Source organism: Nothobranchius furzeri, chromosome 17 (genome assembly GCF_043380555.1).
Source record: "Nothobranchius furzeri strain GRZ-AD chromosome 17, NfurGRZ-RIMD1, whole genome shotgun sequence".
Lineage (NCBI taxonomy): Eukaryota > Metazoa > Chordata > Actinopteri > Cyprinodontiformes > Nothobranchiidae > Nothobranchius > Nothobranchius furzeri.
The window spans coordinates 26320568-26344385 of record NC_091757.1 but is presented as its reverse complement, the minus strand read 5'-3'; the positions used below and the strand labels follow the sequence as shown (position 1 = coordinate 26344385).

Below are 23818 nucleotides of genomic sequence, written 5' to 3'. Positions count from 1 at the left end.
GAAATTGACCACGCCCCCATTGCACCCTTAATCTGCACTTCACCCAAGGCTGCAGCGATGTGGACCTCAAGCAAGGGAATTACCCACAAGTCATTGCTGCAGGAGAAAAGAATCAAGTTCTTTTTCTGAAAATATGTCATTTCTAATGAAATTAGATCATTTTAGGACGATTAGTTTGTGCTCTGAATGTTTTCGACAAAGCATTAAATTTATTTCAAATAATTGCTTTATTGTTTGTTTTAAAGTTGTTAATAGAGGTTTTTGAAAAAAGTTTCACAGCGACCAGCATCCCGACATGCGTTGCGATCGATGATGCAATGCTCCCTGTCGCAATTCTACAACTATTTGCAACTTGTGTACTACGCACTCGAACCCCACTGCGCACTTTCTCCAAGTGCACTTTGCTGAAGTCCGCAGGGCGCAGTGCGAGTATTTAGATTGGGCCTTAAACAGGAAGCAGTTTTCTGAATGGAGGAAGTTCAACCATCTTTGGTGAATTGGTTTATGTGTGACATTGGAGTTTAGGCGAGTTTTACTAATTGTGACTACAGACACCAAACAAACAACATGTAGACATATAAATAAGACTTACAACATCTAAATAATAATTGAAGCTAGAATAACAGAATCAAGTTTTATTTTTATGTTTTTTGTTTCATAAATAACTTTGGAGGTGTAAGTTTTTAACGTTGTTTTCATTAAAAAATCAAGTGTGTTGTTTACAAAGGAGTTAAGCTGCTAACAGAACCGGGTCAGACTATAACAGAACCAGATTCACAATAGGGCTTGTGATTGTGAAGTCATCACCAACGCAGCCGTCCCATTGGAGGCATGTGAGTCCTTACTTGATGCATATTACTACTGTAAAAAACATGCTCAGGCTCGTTCTTGCGGCTTAAATCAATTTACTATTCAGTTGATTACACAACTCTAGTAAATGGTTGCTGTGCTTTGCAACACTCCTAGGTGACGGAGAAGTCTGAAGGCAAAATGTCTCCGTCAATGCGCGTGCGCCTCTCCCTCGTGGAGCTAACGGAGAGGCATAAATTAGGCTAACCTGAAACCGGACCCCATCTGTTGTGAATGAGGCTTTAAACAGGACATTAGTCTAGTTGGGGTTCTCCTTCACCTTTCCTCTTCAGACATGATCTATTATGACTGTAGTAAGTATTCTGTAGATGAATGTGCACCGTGTGGTACTGTCTAAATCCTACCATGACCTGAATTTGAACCTGTTGATGATAGTTTAGTTAAACATGTTCTCAACAAGTTTAGCCTTCAGTACTGAATTAGCTCTGTGGTTGTTACTGTCGCCCTTGTATCACCTCCAACCCGTGTGTGTGTGTGTGTGTGTGTGTGTGTGTGTGTGTCTACAAGTCTGTAAATGTCTCTTCACCACGTCACTGGCTGCACTGGCAGGCTCCCTGTCTCCAAAACATGCTTACTCATTTCCAGTTTGCTAAATGTTGCCACATTTTCCTGACACGTTTTTATTATGAATCACAAAGTTTATGAAGCACTCACAATTTTAGACCAGTTTTATTTATTTGCACAAGCAAGTTTATAAATAAGGCCCCTCGTTTAAAAAGACTTAAAGATGTTTTACAAGAATAAATATTAAAGCTAATATTGGCTGAAAAGACAGCTGCAGGAACAAAGTAAGACCATCCTAGTTTTGAAACACTTGGCATAGCAATCCAAGTGTGCAGGGCCGGATTATCATTGCAGGGGCCCCTGTCTCCTGTCTCCTGTTGTTGGTCTCCTCTCTTGCTTTCAGAAAAACTGCTTTCTGGCCTTTCTATTAGTAAATTAATTTACAATGTCATCAAAGTCCAGATTCCTGACAAGCTGAGATTCAATGGCCACCAGTGACAGTGCACTGAGGCGCTGTTGAGTTAGTCTTGTTCTCAGTTCATTTTTTATTCTTGCCATTTGTGAAAATGATCGTTCCCCTTCACAATTTGTAACTGGTAGAGTTAGAAAAATCCGCAGGGCCACAAACACATTAGGGAAGATGGACCGTAGATTATTTTTTAGCCCGAAAACGATCCTGGTACTGCTTGTATTAAATTATCTATGTGGACTCTCTAGGGATTATTTTGAGCGGAGAGGTGCAAAGCTCTGATCGTTGATGCGCTCCAGACAGATGCGTCCTGAGCACGGCCGCAGTAACATTATCAAAGTGTCGCCACCTCAAAAACAAATTTAACACACAATCGTTTATGTCGGCTCATATCCTTTCATGTTTTCTGTCTTTTATTTGTGCCTGATGCGTTTCGCTGCTGCGGAGCGACCGCATCACCTGTTTCATCCTCCGGTGACTTCACCGCACCGGTGTGGCCGGCGCGCAGCGCGCACTCTGCCAGTTTTGCGGTTGGTAGATCTTTTAGAACTGCAGTTCAAAGGTAACTCATATATATATATATATATATAAAGCCAGGTAGCAGTTTTTCTTTAGGATTGAGAGGAGATGCAGGAAGATAATAAACAGACAGGACAGAAAAATAGTCAAATAAAAAACAAGTTAGTTTTTGTACCTGGTAGCAACAAACAGACACCATTGAAGGTAATCAGAAGTGAGGAACAGAAAATGAAATAATTCTTTCAATATTTAGAGCAGCAGGAACTCTGAGAGGCTGCAGGCGCATCGGTGAGTTTGCCGCCACTGCGCAGGGGAGGGGGGAGAGGGCTGAAGCAGGCAGTAAAGATGCAAAAACTACCGTTGTTAAGAGAAATGTGTGTTAACTTGGAAAATGCAGGCACAGGTTTAATTGTTAACTTTTTTCTCTAACGTTAAGACTGCTGCACACACACAAAAAAAAAAGACTGCTGCTCGCGTGGGCCCCCTTGGGGCTGTGGGCCCCTGGGCCTGTGCCCAGTTTGCCCATATTATAATTGGGCCTTGCAGCTGTGTAGATCCCATCACCCACCCCTGGTGTTACTCTGAAGCATGAGATCATTTTCAGAGAAAAGCTGACATCCTACATGAATAAGCACGCCGTTGGTGTTTCACTTTCATCCATGAGCTGCTTGGTTTGGACCACAGCCGTCCAGTCCTCGTTCTTGAGGGTCACTGCCTGCACAGATTCTACATTTCCCTGCAACCACACCTGGTTTGAGCAAATGGGTGTTTAATATGTCTGAAGATGTTGAGGACTTTCCGAGAAGGTGATTCTTCTATTGAAAAAGGGGTGTTGGAGTAGGGAAACAGCTGAAACATGCTGGGGGGTGGCCCTCAAGGACCAGGATGAAACAGACTTGGTGTAGATGGTCCTCTGACATCTACACCAAGTCTGTTGGAGTTGAACTCAAAAAATGTCCATTCAACTATACAGTATATGACCCATGTGATGAGGATCATCCTGAGTCAACCTCAACGTGAATCAGGAAGAAGTTCAGCTCCAAAGAACACCTCATGTTCATTTCTCACGATGCGTTTTGGCTGTTCCGATTCTACCTTCAGTACGCTGTCCTTATCCAGGTGGAACAAGCCGCTTGTAAACAGAGACTTCCTCCAGCCCTGGGCGCAAATCACTGTGTCAACTGCTGACAGGAGCGGTTGGTAATCCGGGTAGCTGTCGTGGAAGTAGGAAACAGAGTGGGAGAGTTTTAACGTCTCTCTGTTTTTACAGTGTGTATCCGCGTCACCACCCTGATCCCCGTAGGTGATCTGCAGAAAGACTCTGTAATAGCCGGCTCTGGGCACCACCAGGTGTCCATCGGTGTAGTTGAAGCCTCCTTTGCAGAAAGCGTTTCCCATGTTGCTCTCCCACTGCAGCTGTTTATTAGAAATGTCTGGAATCTCTGGGGCTGAGAGAAAGAAGACAATAATAGGATCAACGTTGGAAACTTCAACGTCACAAAACATTTCCTACAAAACTCTGAACCAACTGTTCTCTAACGGTCGGACTCAGCTGCTCTGGTTGATTCAGTTTGAGCAAACGCAGCGCGTGGTCGCTCACCTCCTAACGAGCACCTTTAGACATGATTATTCATTTGACACTAAAGGTTTTGTCCCTGGCGTAATCAGACCAAACCAGATATGGCCAAACATAACGCTGCAGGAAGTGAAATCACCATCATGCTATAACATCTGACAAATAATCCTGAGTTCAGAAGAAAACAAGAGTGAGTGATCCTTTCAGCTTGTTTCTGATCAGGAGTAAGCAGTCCTACTACCTGTCAGCATGGCTCGTGGGGTCTCTTTGACTCCTCCAGGAGCAGAACTCACTTGTTGCAGTTTTCCTACAAGAGTGAAACAAGATGTCAGCGTTTAGCTGGTGATTTCAGAAAACCATCACCGTTTGATCCTGATCAACAAACACTCACCCAGAGAGATGCTGTCAGGCTGAACAACAGTCTGCAATGAAACAAGACAGTCAGAAACAGAACCAAACCCCGAAAAAAGGTCCAGGCTCTGGAGGAAGATCTCACAACTAGATAGCTGACAGTAGCACCGTTGCTGCTCAGATGGATCGTGTCCACACTACAGGGCTGTCCCGGCCATCCGGCAAAGACCTATCAGGTATGTTTAATAATGAGCTGAACACAGGCCCGTGGAAACGGTCTCGCTTTTATACTGACATCATTTAAAACACGGCTTTTCTATCGCACCTTAGGCTTAAGGTTATCAGACAACTCCATCGCTTTCAGTCAAGGTGCAGCCTTGCAGCAAACTGCAGATGGTTTATAAACGCCGTCCTTTCATTTGATTTAGTATTTGCAATTCAGTAATGATAATGTAACGTGTGTGTGTGTGTGTGTGTGTGTGTGTGTGTGTGTGTGTGTGTGTGTGTGTGTGTGTGTGTGTGTGTAAGCCCATCACCTGTGTTGTTTGCTTTTTGATCAGGGCATTGTTTTACTTCTTTCCTGGTGAAAATACAAGTGAAACTGAAAGATGGAAACAGTCGATTCGAAGGGTGAATCTAATCTCTGAGACGGACTCATTCCTTGCAAAGTCACATATTTCAGGCTTTTATTTGTTATAACTGTGATGATTGTGGCTTACAGCGTATGAAACTCCCGTTGGGAGTATTAGAGCATTACATGAAACCGATGAAACATGTCATCCAAGCCAAAGGAGCCCAAACTAATTACAGAGTGCTGTTCATGCTCATACTTTTCAGTTGGTCAACATTTATAAATTCCTTTTTCTTGCATTGGTCTTAGTTGATATTCTATTTTACTGAGATACTGAATTTGGGATTTTCATTAGTTGTCAGTTAAACTGTGTAAATGACCTTCAACTGATTTCAGCAGTTTTTCTTGACCTGTTGATGAGTTGTTGTGTTAAGTCGCAAAATGTATGGTAATTGGCCTGTAGCTGATATAGTGACTTTTAGAGTCCTAGAACCCCCCAAGATGCTTTACAGCAGTGTTTCCCAACTCTGGTCATCGGGCCACACTGACCTGCATGTTTTCCATGTCTCTGCTTCAGAATGCCTGATTTACATTACCTCCTCAGGAGGACATTAAGTGCTGCAGAAGCCCATTAATCACTCTTTCATTTAACCCTCTGGACGCAGGCGTTGCAGATTTGCTATGTTAAAACCCACCTACCTGGTAGGTACACACACACACACACACACACACACACACACACACACACACACACACACACACACACACACACACACACACACACACACGTCATGAGCATTTTTTTACTCAGAAGTACCCCTGAAGGACTTAGTTGTTCGTCCTTTTATCAAAACTTATTTTGAGCCTGAGAGGGTTAAGTCAGGTGTGTGGCAGCAGGGCAACACTTGTGTTTAAAATGGCAGCATGGAAAACATGCAGGACAGTGCCCTGAGGACCAAGGTTGGGAAACACAAGCCCTTTTTAATTTTTTCCCCTGTCCTGTCTGGCTGTGAAGCAAGCAGAATTGATGTCTGAATGCTGGTGACAAGCCTTACAGATTAACGCTCAGGTGGAGCATCAAAGCGTCTGCTTTTAATGTCACGCCTGATACTTAAAACTTTATTGTTATTGTCTTTGAATGCTTTGTAATTCTGTCCAGACACGGAGACAGAGGTGAAAGAGAAAGGAAGAGATGGGGGTGGGGGGAGGGGGTATCCACAAAAATAAACAATAATGAACAAGAGTCTGCTTCTAGACCTGCAGAAAGAGAAAAAAAAAAAGAAAAAAAATGGGACACACAATACAAGATCAAGCTATCACTGCGTCAACTTGATGAAGGATATGTAACGGAACGGAAGACTGTGTTTTTTCCCTTATTTGCTCAAGACTAGTCTGCATGAGATATAACTCAAGGTCTCATGCATTACTTCTAACCTGCTTATTTTCAGCTCAACAGAAGAACGAAGAATGAACTCTTTTCTTTTAATTAATCAAATAACTCTATTTTAATAAAGCTAATCCATCAAAGTGTTAGTCAATAAGATGTGACCAACCTGTGAAATCAAAATATTAATTACCTTATTATAATCCTATAGAATATAAAGGTAATGTGACTTTAAGTGTTCCAACAGGACTCATTTCACGTAGTGTTAAAAAGACATGACACATTACGTTCACTGATCCAATCAGAATCTTACAGATCTGACGGAGGCATGGTTCTGATGGTGTTTGGTAATTTTTCATTTGACAATAAACTATAACATCCAAAGTATAAAACTATGCCACGTCAGCTCAAACGCCAGTTCAAAGCGTTCCAGAGAAAGTGACGGAGAGGCCAATCCTGATCTAAACTCTTTAACCGAAAGAACGACGACAAGCTGAAAAATCCAGTCGCTATACCAACCAGCGACAACAGTTCCTTTCAGAACAAAAGCTCAACCTTCCGGACCCAGGCTTGGTCTCACCAGACGCCAATAACTTGTGTGCCCGGAAGTAACTCAAGACGGGTTTGATCGGAACCGCGGCTTTTCCTACCGGCTCGGTTCCAGAGAGGGTCCACTGGACCTCGATATTCCTGATCTACAGAGGACTTCCCGAAGGGTAGGTAGACCGGCAAATGGTGTCTCATGTGTTTTTGAACTTCCTAACCAAAGCTTAATGCAAAAACAACATCTTCAGTTCCCATCAGAACAATCGCTACTTCGGATTTGTTGGTTCTGATTTAAAATTGCACGTCATCCATTCACCGTCCCATCCATGTACACTATATATTTAGTTTTAAAGTCAGTCTAGTTTAATTTGTTAGTAATAAATTTCTTAACTTTTAAACTTGACTCTCTCTATTCTCTGAGTGAATACATAACAGTTATCTAATCCCTGCAATAAAAAGATCCAATCTTCTGGTTTAAATAACCCTGCGATCTGTAAGGTGGATTTCATATTTCCTATGGAATCCCACGCCTTATTGCTCATTAAATAACTGTAATCTATTTCATTACAAAATATATAATCAACATTGTTTAACTGAACAATCACACGATAATAAATCACAGTGCATTTGGTGCCAACCATAGCCTTGAGACATGTGTTGAACGTGCCCAAGTCCATTCTTATGAGAGCACCATGTGAGCACCTGTGTGTGTACACGCGCTTGTATATGTAAGGTTTATCTATAGGAGCATCCAATAGAGAGTGTGAGGGGCCACAGAAGAAGAAGAAGAATCATTTCTATAGCACCTCTGCCCCCTAAAGATGTGTAGGAGACGGAGGGAGCTCCAAGTCCCAGAGATCCAGGAGCTGCCCCAGAGCACAGGAACCCCAGGGAGACTGCGACCAGAAAAGCCCCCGACCCCTCGAGAGGCGCAGAGGATCGCCCCGGGGGGCCACAACCAGCAGCCGGCAGAGTCCCGGGAGATATCGGCGGCAAGCCCACAGGCCTGTCCGCAGCCTCCCACCCCTTAGCCGGCCGAGCCCGGGACCCAGTGACCAAGGACCCAGGACCCAGCGACCCGGGACCCAGGGGTGACCACCCCCGCCGGGGACCCAGCAGAGCCCAGAGACCCAGACTCCACCAGGCAGCCACAGGGATTGGTCAGGCAGACGCCAAAAATCTTAAACTCCCTGACCCGGGAGCCACGACCCAGGCAGACCAAGGCACCGCACTCCACACCAGGTGTGGCAGGGAGAGGGAAGACGAAGATCTATATCATCAAAAGAAGTCCCAGGAGAAGGGAAGAGTCAAAGGCCCCACCTGACATATACAGTCATACACAAACACAGTCACACACTCCCTCCCTCATGCTCACACATACAAATACAACCAAAGACTTACAAAAATGCATGCCGGACACCCACTCATGCTCCCCATACACACCCTATTCACTCTGGTCCCGGTACTGCTGCACATGGGGTACAACCATTACTGGTTCCCAGAGTTCGACCCTTTCTGCTGGGGTGCTGATGAGCAGGCTCCTCCGCCCAACCCCGAGCACAGCAACCCACCACCCCATACCCCAACCGGACGGCCGGATCTCCCTCCTAGCCCCCAGTCCCAGGACGCCAAGCAACAACAGAGGTGTGCTAAGACCCCTAGTCTCCCTCCGCCTGCTCCAATATGGTGTTAGTGAGTGCTGATGAGGTGTATTCCATGGCTGTAGTGAGCGGGCTGTGCGAGCATCGTCTAGCCTATTCCAGCTGATGCCACCAAACCTCCCCACTTGCACCCACAGCCCTCGGTGTCTAAGTGCAGTTTAAAATTGGAAGTGGGCACCGAAACTTGGGATGAGGCTGAAATATCCCCCTGCCAACTGCCGTTGAATGTGCTCACTCCCAAGGCCCTAAGTGTGTGTTTGCGTGGAATGTCACTGGTGGAAGTGTTTAAGGTGCAAATAAAATTGGGGGCAGGTTGCCATAGGAATGCGGAAATGGGGTCCATACCCGCACTCCCTGACTTGCCCACCCCCCAAGGTCCTATGTGCATGTTTGTGTGATGATGTGAGGGAGCAGGAGGAGAGAAATGTGTGGGGATGGGGAGGAATGGCTGGTTGGGCTTAGTCCTCCAGGGAGCCAGCTCCCCCACTGGCCCCAATAGGCACCTCTGTTGTCAAAATGCCACCCAGGGTATGGAGACCCCAGCCCATCCTGCCAGGGCCCAAAGAAGCAGCATCACAGAGCCTCACGGAGTCCAAGGGCACCAACCCAGCCCCACCCCAGCAGAATATCTACACCCATCCCTGCATTTGCACAACTTCCAGATTATATAAGACATGGCATCCTGGTAAGGTTGGATCCTCCCCCTCCTGGACTTCCCCCTCCCCTGTGATGGAACAGCAGAGGAGCCAAGGTCTACCTGAGGCCCCTGAACCTGAACCAGGCACTGCTGCATGTTCCTGCCTTCTTCCCGGCAGCATACATGTCAGGACCCGACCCCCAAGGCCCCGCCCAGATCCCCACACGGGGCAGGCCACCCCCACACCCCGAGCCCCCAGGCCCCCACTCAGACCCACCCAGGGGCAATGCAGCTGCTGGGCAGTGACCCATGGCTGCCGCCAAGACCTCCAAGGGGCCCCACTCACAACCGCCAGTAGTCCACCCCCCGAGGCAACCCAAGCACCTCCAGAGGGGGGCGACAGCTGACAAATGGAGCCGGAGTTCGACTCTCTGCTGCTGAGTGAGAACTGCCTATCGCACTGCCTAAACACAGCATGACATCTTATGCCGTCTCTTTCTTGTTTACGCTGCAGCGTCTTCTATTCAGGCATCACGCAGCAGCACATTTACTGAGCTACAATCTCAGCATCTAGAACCAGGTGAGTAAGTTACTTGTTAGGCTATTTGTAATCAGCAGTAGAAACGGACTTTTTCAAATTAAACGGCTTATCACATATGATATGCAAAATTAATTTATTTAAATCCACACCAGACACTTGTTTTTGGCACAATGAGTGCAGCATTGATTTAGCATTGAGAATATTAAATAATCTGAGCATACACATCTGATTGTCTCCTTAAGATGTTATTGTCAATTAGGCTGTAATTTTGTAAAAAAGCATGGACATTAGTTTTTGTGACATAGTGAGTCATCTTCAGGGCATAAAGGTTTATGCCCTGAAGAAGGTGGTACCAAAACGCGTCGGTGTTTCCTTGTTTAATAAATGAAATCCTCAGAGTGCCTCAGATCACCGGTTCTTCTTCCTCATATTCTACGATTTATTTGATGCTGAAGAGCACCTGAGAGTGAGACATAAGTCTTTTCAAATATTCCCTATGGATGCGCTCACTTCCACCTATTTTTGATCATTTTATTCATGTTTTCATAGAACAGATTAAAAAAGATCAATAAAATAAAAAGTCCAGTAACATTAAAAATAATGAAAAGCATCACTGCACATGACCGAGGAATATTGAACGTGAAAGTGGCGCTGTTCTTAATGCATGCATCAGAGGGTTAAGTTGCTATGTGTGTGTGTGTCTCTCTCTCTCTCTTTCTCTGTGTGTGTGTGTGTGTGTGTGTGTGTGTGTTTATTTTCTCACAGAAGAACCCAACACCAGCAGACTCAGTGCTCAATCCAACAGCCTGAGGAGACATCATCATCAGCTTCAACAGATGTCTGTGAACATGTAGCTGCTGGCCCCATGGATCCTGCTGACTGGCCACAGCAGTTGAACAAAATGGAAAGTAGAACTTTCTTTATGATGACACTGATATTTGAGTTTTGCTTTTGATTCCCCCCCCCCCCCCCCCCCCACACACACACACACACACTGACATTTGCACAACATTTTGAGTTGTTGGTTATTGTAATATTCTCAGGTTACTTATCTTTCAAGCTTACATTTATTCTTCAGGCTGTTGACTTCAAAGAGTTGCTGTGTGAATATTTAAAATAAAAAATTAGTAACTAAGGAATAACTGTGGAGTTGCTTTTTCCAATGTGTGGTGGGTGGGTGGACTTGGGTTTGGGTGAGAGGCATGCAGGCACGGGGGGGGGGGGGGGGGGGCAAATGGGCACCCTCACCTTGGGCACCAAATTACCTAGAGCCGGCCCTGCTTTGATGCTCCACCTGAGAGTAAATCAGTAAGGCTTGTTAACAGCATTCGGACATCAATTCTGTTTGCTTCACAGCCAGACAGGACATGGTTAAAATAAATAAATAAACACGTTGTGACAACGTTGTTGCAACGGACCTGTGTTACCCCAAAATTCCACTATCTCCGCTCCGCTCCGGCAAGAACTCCACAGCAAAATCGGTCCCGTTGTAGTCAATCAGAGCTGTTCCACTACTGCGGCCGTGCAGCGCAGTGCGCCGCCCGCCGTTCTGCCATCCGGCAAAAATAGGATCGATTGCCGGATGCTGGAGCACCTCCGCAGTCAATGGACAGAAATCACAACCGCCCAACAGGAAAAGGAGCAAGCACAACTTCCGTTATTTCACAATAAATCGATAAACAAAAAGCATTTTTTGTTTCACAGGTTTAACAACTTTTAACAACTATCAATGGCGGCTGAACTTTAAATGCACAAAAATAAGCCATAAATACAGTTTCCACTATCAAAGTAGTCACCCTTTGTTGATCCAAACACTGCTGATCTCTCTACACAAATGATGGGCAGATTAAACAGTTCAATTCGATGCTTCTCCCACACAACGGGTGTTGGGATCTAACTTCCACGTTTATTGCTCGGACTGTATCGCAAGATCTCGAAAATCCCGCGCATGCCTGTTTACCCACCTCAGGTCTCCACACCGGAGGGGAGCCGTTGTAGAGCGGGTACCAGTAAAAATTGAGTTCGGAAGCGAGCGGCTGCGGAAGGCAGGGGCGGAGCGGAGGTAGAGGAATTTTGGGGTAAGTAGGGATGCTTGGTTATTCTGAACTATTTAGCTAACATGATTAAAAACCAGACTGCTGTAAAAGAGATGCAGTCTCTCCTCTCCTGCAGATGTGATTTGGAGGGTTCTTCCTGTTAAAAGGGAGTTTTCCTCTCCACTGTTGCTGCATGCTTGCTTAGTATGACTGCTGTAAAGACTCTGGCACCAGTCAGTGGAAGGAAACTTTTAACTAACTGGCATAATGAACTCCATTGGAATGTTTACTTTGATTTCGCGCCATAAACCAACGGAACTGAGTTAACTGTGACTAAACGCTGCGGTCGCGGTGCAAACAGCATATTTTTCAATCGCAGAAGGACGTGAGCTTTGACCAGGGTCGGGTTCGGACCCTGCACCTGTGTTAAGAACACTCACCTGGCTGTCTGGTGAAGTCCGGCAGGAACGTCCGTAAGAAACAACGAGCAGAACCACCGGAACTTCAACGATCAGCACAAGCAGGCAGGCCACAACGAAGTGCTTCGTCCTTCGGCCCTGAGTCCGGTGGGTCCGGAGCTGGTCCGGTACCCAGTACTCCGGTCTATAGACGTTGTCTAGCTCCATCTCAACTCCAGCCTCCCAGTCACAGATCAGCAGCAGAGAGTCGGACTCCGGCTCCATTTATCAGCCGTCGCCCACGTTGAGAACCGCAGCTCCCAGTCTCGGTTCACACCAGTTTCTGTCAATCCAGGAAATACCGCCAGAACTTCCTCTTTATGGAGGTTTCTGCACCAAACGGTTCTGGTCCTGCGTCAGCTTCACTCCTCAGCATTAATATCAATGATGATGATTAAAAGGAGAGGAACCAGACTCAGATGTGTTGGTCCAGGTCCAGACCTCTCATGCCTCCAGCTGCAGCAGAGTCACGTGATCACGTTTGTCTCAGACCAGAGTTAACTTCAACTTGACTTTTTTTTAATAAATCGAAAAGCAGTTTTCTTCTTTTATGGCTCATTAGGAAGGAAAGGGAAAAGTTGTATCAGCTGTTTGGACGACCTGCTGTTGGACAGGGACCAGGAGAAAAAGAGACTATCTATCCTCCAAACTGACGGCAGGGGCCATTTGTGGCCCTCTGATTGGTTTGTTCAGCTCCCATGAAGTGGCGTGTCCAGATCTTTTAAAATGGGGTGGCCCAGGTGAGGCACAGCTTTGTGCATGGGTGGCACCAGTGGTTATGCTTTTTTGTTTTTCCCCCAAGCCTTTTGTGGACAATGAAAAGCCTATTCAAAGGTAAATTAGTGTGGTGGCACCTGGGGTGGCCAGTCAGATTCCAAGGGTGGCATGTGCTACCCCAGGCCACTCCCTGGACACGCCCCTGCTCCCATGAGCATTTCTGTCTCCAGCAGGCTGAATTCATGCCTCTTAACAACCTTCTATCACACACTGCCCAGCCAAAAAACAGTCACCACTGAGAAAAGGCCACACACTAATATTTAATTGGACAACCTTTAACTTTGATTACATCACACATTCACTGTGGTGTTGTTTCGATAAGCTTCTGCAGCGTCACCAGCTTTATCTCCATCCAGTGTTGCATTGATGTCTCACCAAGATCTTGCACTGATGATGGTAGAGTCTGACCGCTGCACAAAGCCTTCTCCAGTGGGGTTAAGGTCTGGACTCTGCGGTGGCCGATTCATCCATCCATTTTCTGAACCCGCTTTGTCCATGCAGGGTCGGGGGGGGGGGGGGGGGGGGGGGGGGCTGGTGCCTATCTTCAGCGGTCAATGGGCAATCAGGCGGGGTACACCCTGGACAGAGAGCCAGTCCATCGCAGGGCAACACAGAAACACACAGGACAAACAATCACACACACACACACACACTCACACACACACACACACACACACACACACACACCTAAGGACAATTTAGACAGACCAATCAACCTAACAGTCATGTTTTTTGGACTGTGGGAGGAGAGAACCCACGCATGCACAGGGAGAAAATGCAAACTCCATGCAGAAAGATCCCAGGCCGGGAAGCGAACCCAGGACCTTCTCTCTACAAGACAACAGCTCTAACCACTGCGCAGCCCTGGTGGCCGATCCATGTGTGAAAATGATGTCTCATTCTCCCTGAACCACTCTTTCACTGCCTGAGCCCGATGAATCCTGGCTTTGTCATCGTGGAATATGGCCGTGTCATCAGGGAAGATGGAATAACCTGGTCATTCAGGATATTCAGGTAGTCAGCTGACCTCATTCTTGGAGCACATCCTGTTGCTGAACCTAGACCTGCAGCAACCCCAGATCATAGCACTGCCCCCACAGGCTTGTACAGCAGGCACTAGGCATGATGGGTGCATCACTTCATCTGCCTCTCTTCTTACCCTGATGCAACATCACTGGAACAGGTCCATCTGGACTCATCAGAACAGGTTTTAATGCGTTGGACCGTTCTTAACCCAGTTTTAGTCGTTTCTGCATCTCCTTAGATGTTTTCTCTGTATAAAAACCTCAGTCAATAACACATTTCAGATCGAAAGCAACTATTGGTGAAACTGACCTCCATCTTGGATAACTTCTCCCACCCACTGTATCCCACTAAAGACCATGGACAGCTCCTTTAGCAGTAGACCGAGACACACAAGATGTAAAACAGAACACTTCTGTAGGTTATTCATTCCCTCTGCAGTAATACTGTATAACTCTGCAGTTTAGCTGGTACTGGCACTACACGCTAACATCAGAGCTATATTTACTACGAGTGACACACCCAGATGCACGAACGTATATCTGTGTCTTTTGCCGTTTCTTCTTGGAAACTCAATTTTCTATTTGTACTCTATTTTCATTATTTTTGAGTGCTGAAGGTAGGGCTGGGCGATATGGCCTAAAATCAACATAACTATGCATCGAGGATTTCACCTCCATAACGATAAATGGACACCAACTACAGATATGCGTGGAAACTAAAGTTGTCCACTAGATGGGGCTGTCACATGTATCACACTGAGTCACATTGTAACGTGACTCAAGATGGTACCGCTTCTTAAACCCTACACACATCTTTTCATTTTTTTATTAAATGTATTGGGAAAATTAGCTCGATAAAAGTCAGAAATGTCGATAACGATAATTTTTTTATTTATTGCCCAGCCCTAGCTGAAGGTTACAGTAATAATAATGGCCATGTGTATTTACCTGTATTATTTTTTCTTGTTCTCTAAGTGTATGTGCTGCCTTAACAAGTGAATGTCCCCCCTGAGGGATCAACAAAGTGATCAATAAAGTCTGGTCTATTCTACCGGACCATCCAGGTGTCTGCCCCACTTCCCTGGGTCCTCCACGCATCACACATTCATGTATTCTAGCAACAGAACACCACTGGTGTGAGAGGTTCTCCGCTCAATAATAACAGAGAAGGAGAAACAGCCGGCTGCTACCACTTCAGTCCCAAAAAGAAAAGCACCATTTCAAGTCAAGGACAACTAAACACATCTGAACCTAGAAACTGACTGGAGTTGTGCGCCATCTTGTTTCTTCTGGCAATGCGGGATTCTGGTGCAGGCGGACACAGCCCAGGCATGATATCCGATGGCAGGAGAGTGTTCTGTGACCGTGCTTGCATTTAAAAGCTAGCTTGGTTGCAGATTCGCTGAAGCAGCTTGAAAGGAAGAACACCTTTTAACAATTTTATATTCAGACTTTTACCAACATACTAATATGTTAGGCCTTTCTTCAGCAGCACGAATAAAACGGGATCACTATAAAATAAAAACATGTGCATTAAAATAAATAAATTTATTAAATTAAAATAAGCATTTTTGTGGCCCGTGAGCACTTGGCTTGTTCATTCTGACCTCGTCTTGACACGCTCCTGTCCTCGAGTCACGGGACTCCAATGAGGAGTTACTGGAACAAGGCCAAAGCCTCTGATGTCAGCAATGTTACTCAGTGATGTGTGTGTGTCTGTGTTTATCAGTGGGTGTGTGAATGTGTGTGTGTGTGCAAGTATGTGTATGAGTGGATGTGTGTGTGTGTGTGAGAGAGAGAGAGAGAGAGAGAGAGAGAGAGAGAGAGAGAGAGAGAGAGAGAGAGAGAGAGAGAGAGAGAGCGAGCATATTATAGCACTCACAGCCAGGGGAAGTGGATGAAAGGTGGTTATTAAATGTGTATGAGTGTGTGAGTGGGAGTTTTTGTGAGTGGGTGTGTGTGTTTGTGAGTGGGGTGTGTGAGTATGTGCATGTGTGTTTGTGAGTGTGTGTGAGTATGTGTGTGTGTGTGGTTGTCTGTGTTTGTGGGTGTGAGTGAATGTGTGTGTGTGCAAGTATGTGTATGAGTGTGTGAGTGGATGTGTTAGTGTGTGTGTGTGTTTGTGTGTGTGAGTATGTGCATGTGTGTGTGTTTGTGTGTGTGTGTTTGTATGTGCGTGTGTGTGTGTGTGTGTGAGTATGTGCATGTGTGTGTGTGTGTGTTTGTGAGTATGTGCATGTGTGTGTGTTTGTATGTGCGTGTGTGTGTGAGTATGTGCATGTATGTGTGTTTGTGAGTATGTGCGTGTGTGTGTGTGTGTGAGTATGTGCATGTGTGTGTGTGTTTGTGAGTATGTGCATGTGTGTGTGTTTGTATGTGCGTGTGTGTGTGAGTATGTGCATGTATGTGTGTTTGTGAGTATGTGCGTGTGTGTGTGTGTGAGTATGTGCATGTATGTGTGTTTGTATGTGCGTGTGTGTGTGTGAGTATGTGCATGTGTGTGTGTTTGTGAGTATGTGCGTGTGTGTGTGTTTGTATGTGCGTGTGTGTGTGTGAGTATGTGCATGTGTGTGTGTGTGTGAGTATGTGCATGTGTGTGTGTGTGTTTGTGAGTATGTGCATGTGTGTGTGTTTGTGAGTATGTGCATGTATGTGTGTTTGTGAGTATGTGCGTGTGTGTGTGTGTGTGAGTATGTGCATGTGTGTGTGTGTTTGTGAGTATGTGCATGTGTGTGTGTGAGTATGTGCATGTATGTGTGTTTGTGTTTGTGAGTATGTGCGTGTGTGTGTGTGTGTGAGTATGTGCATGTGTGTGTGTGTTTGTGAGTATGTGCATGTGTGTGTGTTTGTATGTGCGTGTGTGTGTGTGTGTGTGTGTGTGTGTGTGTGTGTGTGTGTGTGTGTGTGTGTGTGTGTGTGTGTTGGAGAAAGGTTTGTGAGGAATGTTGAGATGAAATATGGTTACAGTACAAAACATCTTCCAACTGGCCTGTTGGTTTAGGCGACAGTGGCAGAGGAGTTAAGAGCCCACCTCATAACCGTAGGGTTGCAGGTTCAAGTTCCGTCTGTTGGACGCCTCAGGGCAGCTGTGGCGACATTGTAGCTCATCACCAGGTGTGTGTGAAGGACTGTTGTGTGGTAAAGTGCCTTGGGCGGTTCCAGAACCCTAGAAGGTACATTATAAATGCAGGCGATTTCCCACTGCTACAAAGTCTGGATCAACAAGAGAAACTGGAATCAGCAGCTGGTTCACAAGAACCCGATGAGCTGGTTCTGTCTCGTGCAACAGAACAGACAACAATCGGACGCATTTTTATTTGAGTTCTGGTTCTGAATTTTATTTACAAAGTCTGGAGTCCAGCAGCAGAGTCTGTTTATAAAAGGAAACGATAGAAACAGTGTGAGGAGAGGGCAGCACCAGCCTGGTCCTGGATCAGGTGGGCTGGTGTTGGGTTAGGGAACGGGTCCGGTCCTGTTGGGTCGGGTTGTGTTACGGTGCCACACACATGTCTGTACAGTACCAGTGCTACTATTTACATTCACCTGTACATGGAGAGTATCTACAGAAAACCCATGAAGAGCTCCAGAACCAGGTACCTGAATACCAGAACCTGGTACTGGAGCTCAGCTATCAGCCATCGGGAAGTGGAACCCGATACTAGATGCCTGGGCCCGGTACCAGACACCTGGGCTGGGCACCAGATGCCTGGGCCCGGTACCAGATGCCTGGGCCCGGTACCAGATGCCTGGGCCCGGTACCAGATGGCTGAACACCTGAGGAGTTTCTTCCATCACTAGCTTTACTGGTTCAGCTCAGCTGGTCTACGTTTCAGACGAGGAGATGACGAGCCCCCCAGCCAGCTTGGTCCATGGGTTTTTGCTGAGGTAGGCAGCAAACAGCAGATTAGATTAGATTGTTACAGATTAACACACAGGAATGTGTCACTTTCCTGCAGCCAGGCCGGATGGTGAATGATTACAGGTAAACACACACTCCTCTCACACCTCAGCTAGCTGACACACCTGAACCAAACACAGGAAGTTATAAAGGTCATGTGAGGTCATCCGCGCTCCTTCAAAACGCCTCCTACAGCCCCACCCCCCCACCCCCCAATAAATAAATAAAAACAACACAAAATAAATATCAGTCACTTAGTTTGGATCACTGTGAGTGATCTGGCTTAAAAACACAGGAAAGGCTCCAGGAAGTCCTCTCTGGTGCTGGGATCTGCTTCAGCCCACCTGCCTGTCTCACACCCAGTTAACCAGGGCAGCAGCGCCCTCTGCTGGCTCCAAAAGGGTTAGTGGAGCTTCTTTGGATCCTTTTTCATCCATTTCACAAATGAATTCTATAAAAAGGGAAAATATTCCTACATCTCTTTGCATATGGTGAAGCAGAGTGTTCTGGATTTGGAGGACAAGCAGGAAACAGCAGCTGTGTGGTGTCTGACGACGCAGGACTCTGGTCTGGGATCGGGTGGACGCTAAGCCTTGTAGCAGTTTCCCTGAGTGGTGAGGGCTAGCTGGCCGTTCGGCACAACCTCGCTGGCCTCGTCCTCCAGAAGGCCCGACACGTCGGCGTTGGGGATGCTGTCATGGTAGCTGCTGAAGCTGATATTGTCTTCTTTCAATTCGATGGTCCAGAAGGGGGCATTGAGCTTGCGGTTCTGGTACTCTCGATAAGTGTACACGCCCCCCACAAAGCCAAGCAGCAGCAGCACCACCAGGATGATGACGGCAAGGATGATGATGTTGAACTGGGTCCACGAGACCTCCGTCAGGGCAGATGTGGTGTTGTCAGTTGGGCTGCTGAGGCTGCTCAGCACAGCCTGGGTGCTGTTGGGCTCTGGGAAGCCTCTGCTGGTGGTGATGTAAGTCAAAGTGACACTGGTGAAAGACGACGTGGGCGAGGATCTGCTGGGTGCGGGGGCCTTGGGTGGAGATGGATCTGCTGGTCCTGAAAGGAGGCGGGTCGCTGGAGATAAAAAAAACACACACACACCATGAGTCCAGAACCTAAAGCACCAGGGGTCTCATTTATCAAACATGGCGTAGAATCCGTACTAAAACCGTACTTTAGCTCAGCAAAACAAAAGTACTTACGCCAAGCAGGTTGTGATCTATCAAACATGGAGTACGCACAGCTGCACGCAATCTCCGCTTCATAAATGAGACTAACGAGAATGTTGAAAGACTATTTGAACACAAGTTCCAAGGTGTAATTATAGATGATAAATTAAATAGGAAGTCACATATAAATAATATCCATAATAACATTTCAAGAAGTATATCAATATTATAAAATGGGTTTAATGAAGAACAATTTATGCTGGAAATGTAAAAGGCAGGAAGGTACTTTTATTCATTCTATGTGGTCGTGCTATGTTGTTCAACCTTTTTGGAAAAAAATACTGAATACAATGCAAGAGTGGTTGGGTATACCGCTCCCGGAAACTGCTCTACTTTGTTTACTAGGAGACTTGTCGTGTGTACCAAATATATCTACAACGGCAGAGGCCCGCTCTTACAGGTTTTATTTCAGCAGCTAGTTATACTGCGTGAATGGAAAAGTTCTGAGGCACCTGTTTACAGAGACTGGATAATAACGATGACGGAGGTTGCATCTTATGAACTATTAATTGCTAAAATGAAGGGAAAAAAAGACCCATATTTTGAAACTTGGAATGAATTTTTGTTTTTTATTGGTAAAAAGATGTAAAAGTTGCTGGACAGCATGTTTTGAAATTATTATGAATGGTGGTTGGGAGTGGTTTTGAGTTAACCAGTGCTGTAGGGGGGGGGGGGGGGTGGTATTTGGGTATTTTGTTTTTGTTTGTATGTAAAAAATTTGGAAAACTTAATAAAAAACTTGAATAACAAAAAGAAGTATATCAATACTGAGTAAAGTAAAACACATTCTGGACCACAAATCCCTCCACATTCTATATTGCTCCATGGTTGCACCGTATTTGTGCTACTGTGCAGAGGTTTGGGGCGATACTTACAAATGTCCATTATCAACAATCTCTATATTACAGAAAAGGGCCTTTAGAATAATTCATAAAACTGGCTACAAAGATCATCCCAATCCACTGTTCTTAAAATCTAAAACTTTAAAATTTCCAGATCTGGTGCATTTTCTCACGGCACAGATTATGTATAAAGCAATAAATAAACTACTTCCTGACAACATTCTAAAATTATTTTCTAAAAGGGAAGGGGGATACAATTTGAGGGGTGAATTTAACTTAAAATGTTCTTGTATTCGTACGACATTAAAAGGTTTTTGCATTTCTGTGTGTGGAGTGAAGCTGTGGACGTTTCAGTGCAGATATGAAGCAATGCCCAAGCATGAGGCAATTTAAAAAGCAGTTTAAGGATTTGGTTTTTGCAGAGCACAAGGAGGTTGAGAACTGATGATCTTGTGCAATATTTCTGTTGACATAATTGTGCACGGGTTTGTTGTGGTGGGTATCTCAATGTTCTTAAAAATATACATGTCATTTATACCGAAACTAAAAGGAGGAATGTCTGTAGGCTATTGGTTGTTAGAGTGGAAAGGGGGTGGGATTAAATAAGCTTAAGCTTCTTCCTGCTCCTTTTTGAACGTTACTTGTAGTGTGTTTCTTCTTTTTTTATTTGTTTTTTTCGGTCTATTTTCTTCCTTTATTTTTATGTACAGTTTTTTTCAATATGTTCAAAAATAAAGATTCAATCAATGTTTCTCAGCTGCTTTTTAGTCACATCCCGCCCTCACCACGCCCACTTACTGCCATAAATGGTTAATGCAAAGTGCCTTGTGGACCTCATGCATAAACATAAGCCGGCTGTTGCAGCGCTCCGCCAATGACATGGCGACCGTAGATCAAGGCAGATCAAGGAAGCGCAATTTCACAAGCAGAAGTTGAGGTACTTGTGGGTGAGGTGGAGAAATGAAAGGAAGTGGTTTTGCAAAACAAATAAGAGAAAATCCATGGAGTGACACAGCGTTGCTGAAGCTGTCTATGTTGTGAATTCTTCAGAGAGATCTGTGGTGGATATAAAAAAATGGTCCAATTTTGACTCGATCCCCAGACTCCCGGGTAAAAGTCACACACGCTAACCAGTCAGCCAAACGGAGATCTCCCTTATACAACTAGCCAGGGTGCATGATCTATCGGGTCACAGATGCATGATGTTCTCTCTCAATCTGTCCCCCTGCTGATCTCCTGCATTCCGTATTCTGCGCTTCAGGCTGTGTGTGTGCACGCGCATGTGTGTGCGCGTGTGTGTGTGCATGTGGGGGGTCTTGTTCTGTGTAAAAACAAAGCAGTACAAGTGATAATGCTGCAGGATTTCATAATTGTATCTTCTCAGCAGCAGCACTGCAGGTGCTCTCCATGTCCAACATGTGTGTAAGCCAGGTCCTTAGTCAACTTAAAGTTGCGTACATATTTCTGCTAAGTTTTCTTTCATACATCCCAAAGTTTGTGTGGAAAGTTGCTTATGAAGTTTTCCAACCCCGTTTTATGCGTAAGCAAGCTTGAATGAGGCCCCAGATGATTAATGATCCAGTCAGAAACCACTCTGATTTACTGGAAAGGCTCAGCTAAACGTTAGTGAAGTGGTTTAATTCGTGTGAGACAACACAACCGTGTAGGCTGCATCACATCCCACAGAGGAAAAACTCTGTTGGGAGCGGAGCACACACATGAGCGATGGGGTGCGCACCCGCGACCCGAAAGCTCAAAATGGCGGCGTAGTGAGATGTGCATTCCCACTGGGCAGCTCAAACCACGGGGTAGGAGCGAGGAAGGCAGAGCCGCAGCCGGCGAACAACGGGGCTGTGGCAGGCAGAGACCCAAACAACCCATAATCATGCAGACTCACACCACATCCCGCCAGGAAGACCGCCGTCAGGAGCAGAGCATGCACATGAGCAATGGGGTACCAAGCCCCCATAATTGGGTCTGAAATTGAAGCCAATATGGAAGTACCAAACATTTGCAGTTCCACCCTCATCCACTAGGGGCTGGAGTCAGACGTGAGCAAATCCTCATTGACTCCCATGTTAAAAATACCAATTTCACAGCAGAAATAAACATGTTTACAGCCTGGTACCAAAACATGTTTTTTGTTTAAATGATCTAGTTTACACTCATGACAACTCTGAGGGGGGTGAATTTTTTCTCACTCTTCTGTTTAAGTGTATTAAAAGCCTAAAATTCTGTATAATTAATGAGCATCAGACCCACGTGACCACAGAGCTAGCTCCGGGGAAAGGCCTCAGTAGAGCCTCGGTCTGGCCTGGAAACTGCTCCGGGATTTTTTGTCTCTCAACTTAGACCATTAGTTGTAGCGTTTGTGCGTTATTTATTTTTGGATATTATTTGTGCAATTGTTGGACAAAATGACTTGCTGTGGCATTAATTGCACTAATAGAGCGTCCAAGGAGTCTCCACTTCATTTTTTTCGGTAAGTAAAATTATATGCATGTATTTTAGGTCACTGCCGAGCTGAGCTTAGATTTTAACATGTACTGTTTTACCATGAAATTTAAATGTAATAGGGTAAAACCCAGTGTGTTTAACATGATGCTGCACTTTAGAAAATGGGTTGAAATATAACATGTTGGTGGAGCTGGGTTCTGACTATCGGTACTTATAGTGGCAGCTCTGCACATCTCAGATCACAGCGGCGCTTGTCTGCTGTGCGGCTGCCGGCCTGTGGAGCTCTCGGTGACCTCTGTGTTCCACCCGGTTTTACCCAGCGGTCAGCCCGGCATATCTCTGACTCAGAAGCTCTGGTGTTGTGCACAGTTAACTCCGGTTGTAGCTAGGTTGCTACCTCCGTTAGCTTAGCTCCCACCTCCGCTTTGGGTTAGCTTGTAGCTACATCGCTTCAGTTCGACGGGTGTCGTCATTTGATCCCAGCCTCACAGTCCCACCCTCAGCTCCACCTCTTTTCCCTTTTATGGAATTGTCTGGGCTTGACGGAACCTGTGACACGGTCAAAATGGCGGTGGTGGCCACCTCCCATTTTGGCTTAAAAACTTATAATTGGAGCCTATGGACACGAATTGTCCAGTATATATGTCGATGTGGGGTATGCATCCGTGACTGAAAGCCCAAAATGGTGGCACGGTGAGATGTGCATTCCCGCTGTGAAGGAGGGGTGGTTGTGCTCGGCGAGGGAAATCATGTGTGAGAGGACAACAGAAGGATCATCCGAACCATCTGTAGCTGTGGACCGTGACAGTAATTCGATTTCAGGGAACGTTTATTTCAATAACACTCAAAACAGTCATAATCACACATATTTGCTGCATCGAGTTGCCAGAGCCTGAGTGTTGGTTCTGAGCACAACTCGGGTCAGCTAGACACCTGAATGGTGGATAGCTCTGCGGGTTACTGTGGTCTAGATATTGCTGCGATATTGAGGGTCACACAGCACGTCCGAGCCGACTGAACCGGTGTCCGCTAGGCGGGGGTCCGGGAAGCATAGACTAGGCAGCAGAGCACAGATTCAAGTCACATGCTTCAGCAGTCCTGCTATCAGCAGAGACAGCTGCAGAACAGTGGGCACAGCGAAAAGCTGCATTACAATCCGTGTTTGGAGGTGGGAGTAGCACACCAAACAACCAGCTTTAGTAAAAGGTGAAGCTAGGTAAGGCGGTAAGGAGGTAGCGCTCTCATGGCCGGAAACAGCGTAGGGGAAGAGCGCGGGAGCCCAGCTTCGGGTCCTGACAGGGAGCATGGAGGTCTGCCTCCACAATAAGTACATTAACAGTACCTGTCCAGTGTAGAAGATGAATGGCTTTGCTGGACATGACACTTTCCAGTAGGTTGTTCCTGTCGTGTAAATCCTGGGGAGCACAAACTGACCGGATTGTCAGACATGTGCTTGAAGAATAG

At 45.9% G+C, this 23818-nt stretch overlaps 2 protein-coding genes across 3 annotated transcripts in view; both read right to left on the bottom strand.

The window, feature by feature from the left end:
- Window positions 1–1523: 1523 nt before the first annotated feature.
- Window positions 1524–12921, bottom strand: LOC107393463 (lymphotoxin-alpha). The gene is made up of 4 exons (XM_015971828.3): window positions 12106–12921; window positions 4330–4360; window positions 4180–4245; window positions 1524–3810 (listed from the first exon to the last, which is right to left on the bottom strand). Exons 1-4 carry the CDS (start codon window positions 12346–12348, stop codon window positions 3374–3376), a joined length of 777 nt encoding a protein of 258 aa, XP_015827314.3. The 5' UTR covers window positions 12349–12921; the 3' UTR covers window positions 1524–3373.
- Window positions 12922–17235: 4314 nt separating this feature from the next.
- LOC107393461 (multiple epidermal growth factor-like domains protein 9) overlaps window positions 17236–23818 on the bottom strand; it is a 37261-nt gene continuing 30678 nt past the window's right edge. For both annotated transcript variants that reach the window (XM_015971825.3, XM_054731185.2), the window contains exon 6: window positions 17236–18900. In XM_015971825.3, the coding sequence (XP_015827311.3) occupies window positions 18410–18900 (491 nt within the window). In that variant the 3' untranslated portion in view covers window positions 17236–18409. The remainder of the gene's footprint in view (window positions 18901–23818) is intronic.

Bases quoted from the DNA above. Each gene is read 5' to 3' on its own strand.
- LOC107393463 (XM_015971828.3), bottom strand. From the start codon at position 12,348: ATGGAGCCGGAGTCCGACTCTCTGCTGCTGATCTGTGACTGGGAGGCT. The intron at 4,246-4,329 runs GTGAGTGTTTGT...TCACTCTTGTAG, and splicing joins GCCTGACAGCATCTCTCTGG to GAAAACTGCAACAAGTGAGT. The intron at 3,811-4,179 runs GTAGTAGGACTG...TCTTTCTCTCAG, and splicing joins CCCACGAGCCATGCTGACAG to CCCCAGAGATTCCAGACATT.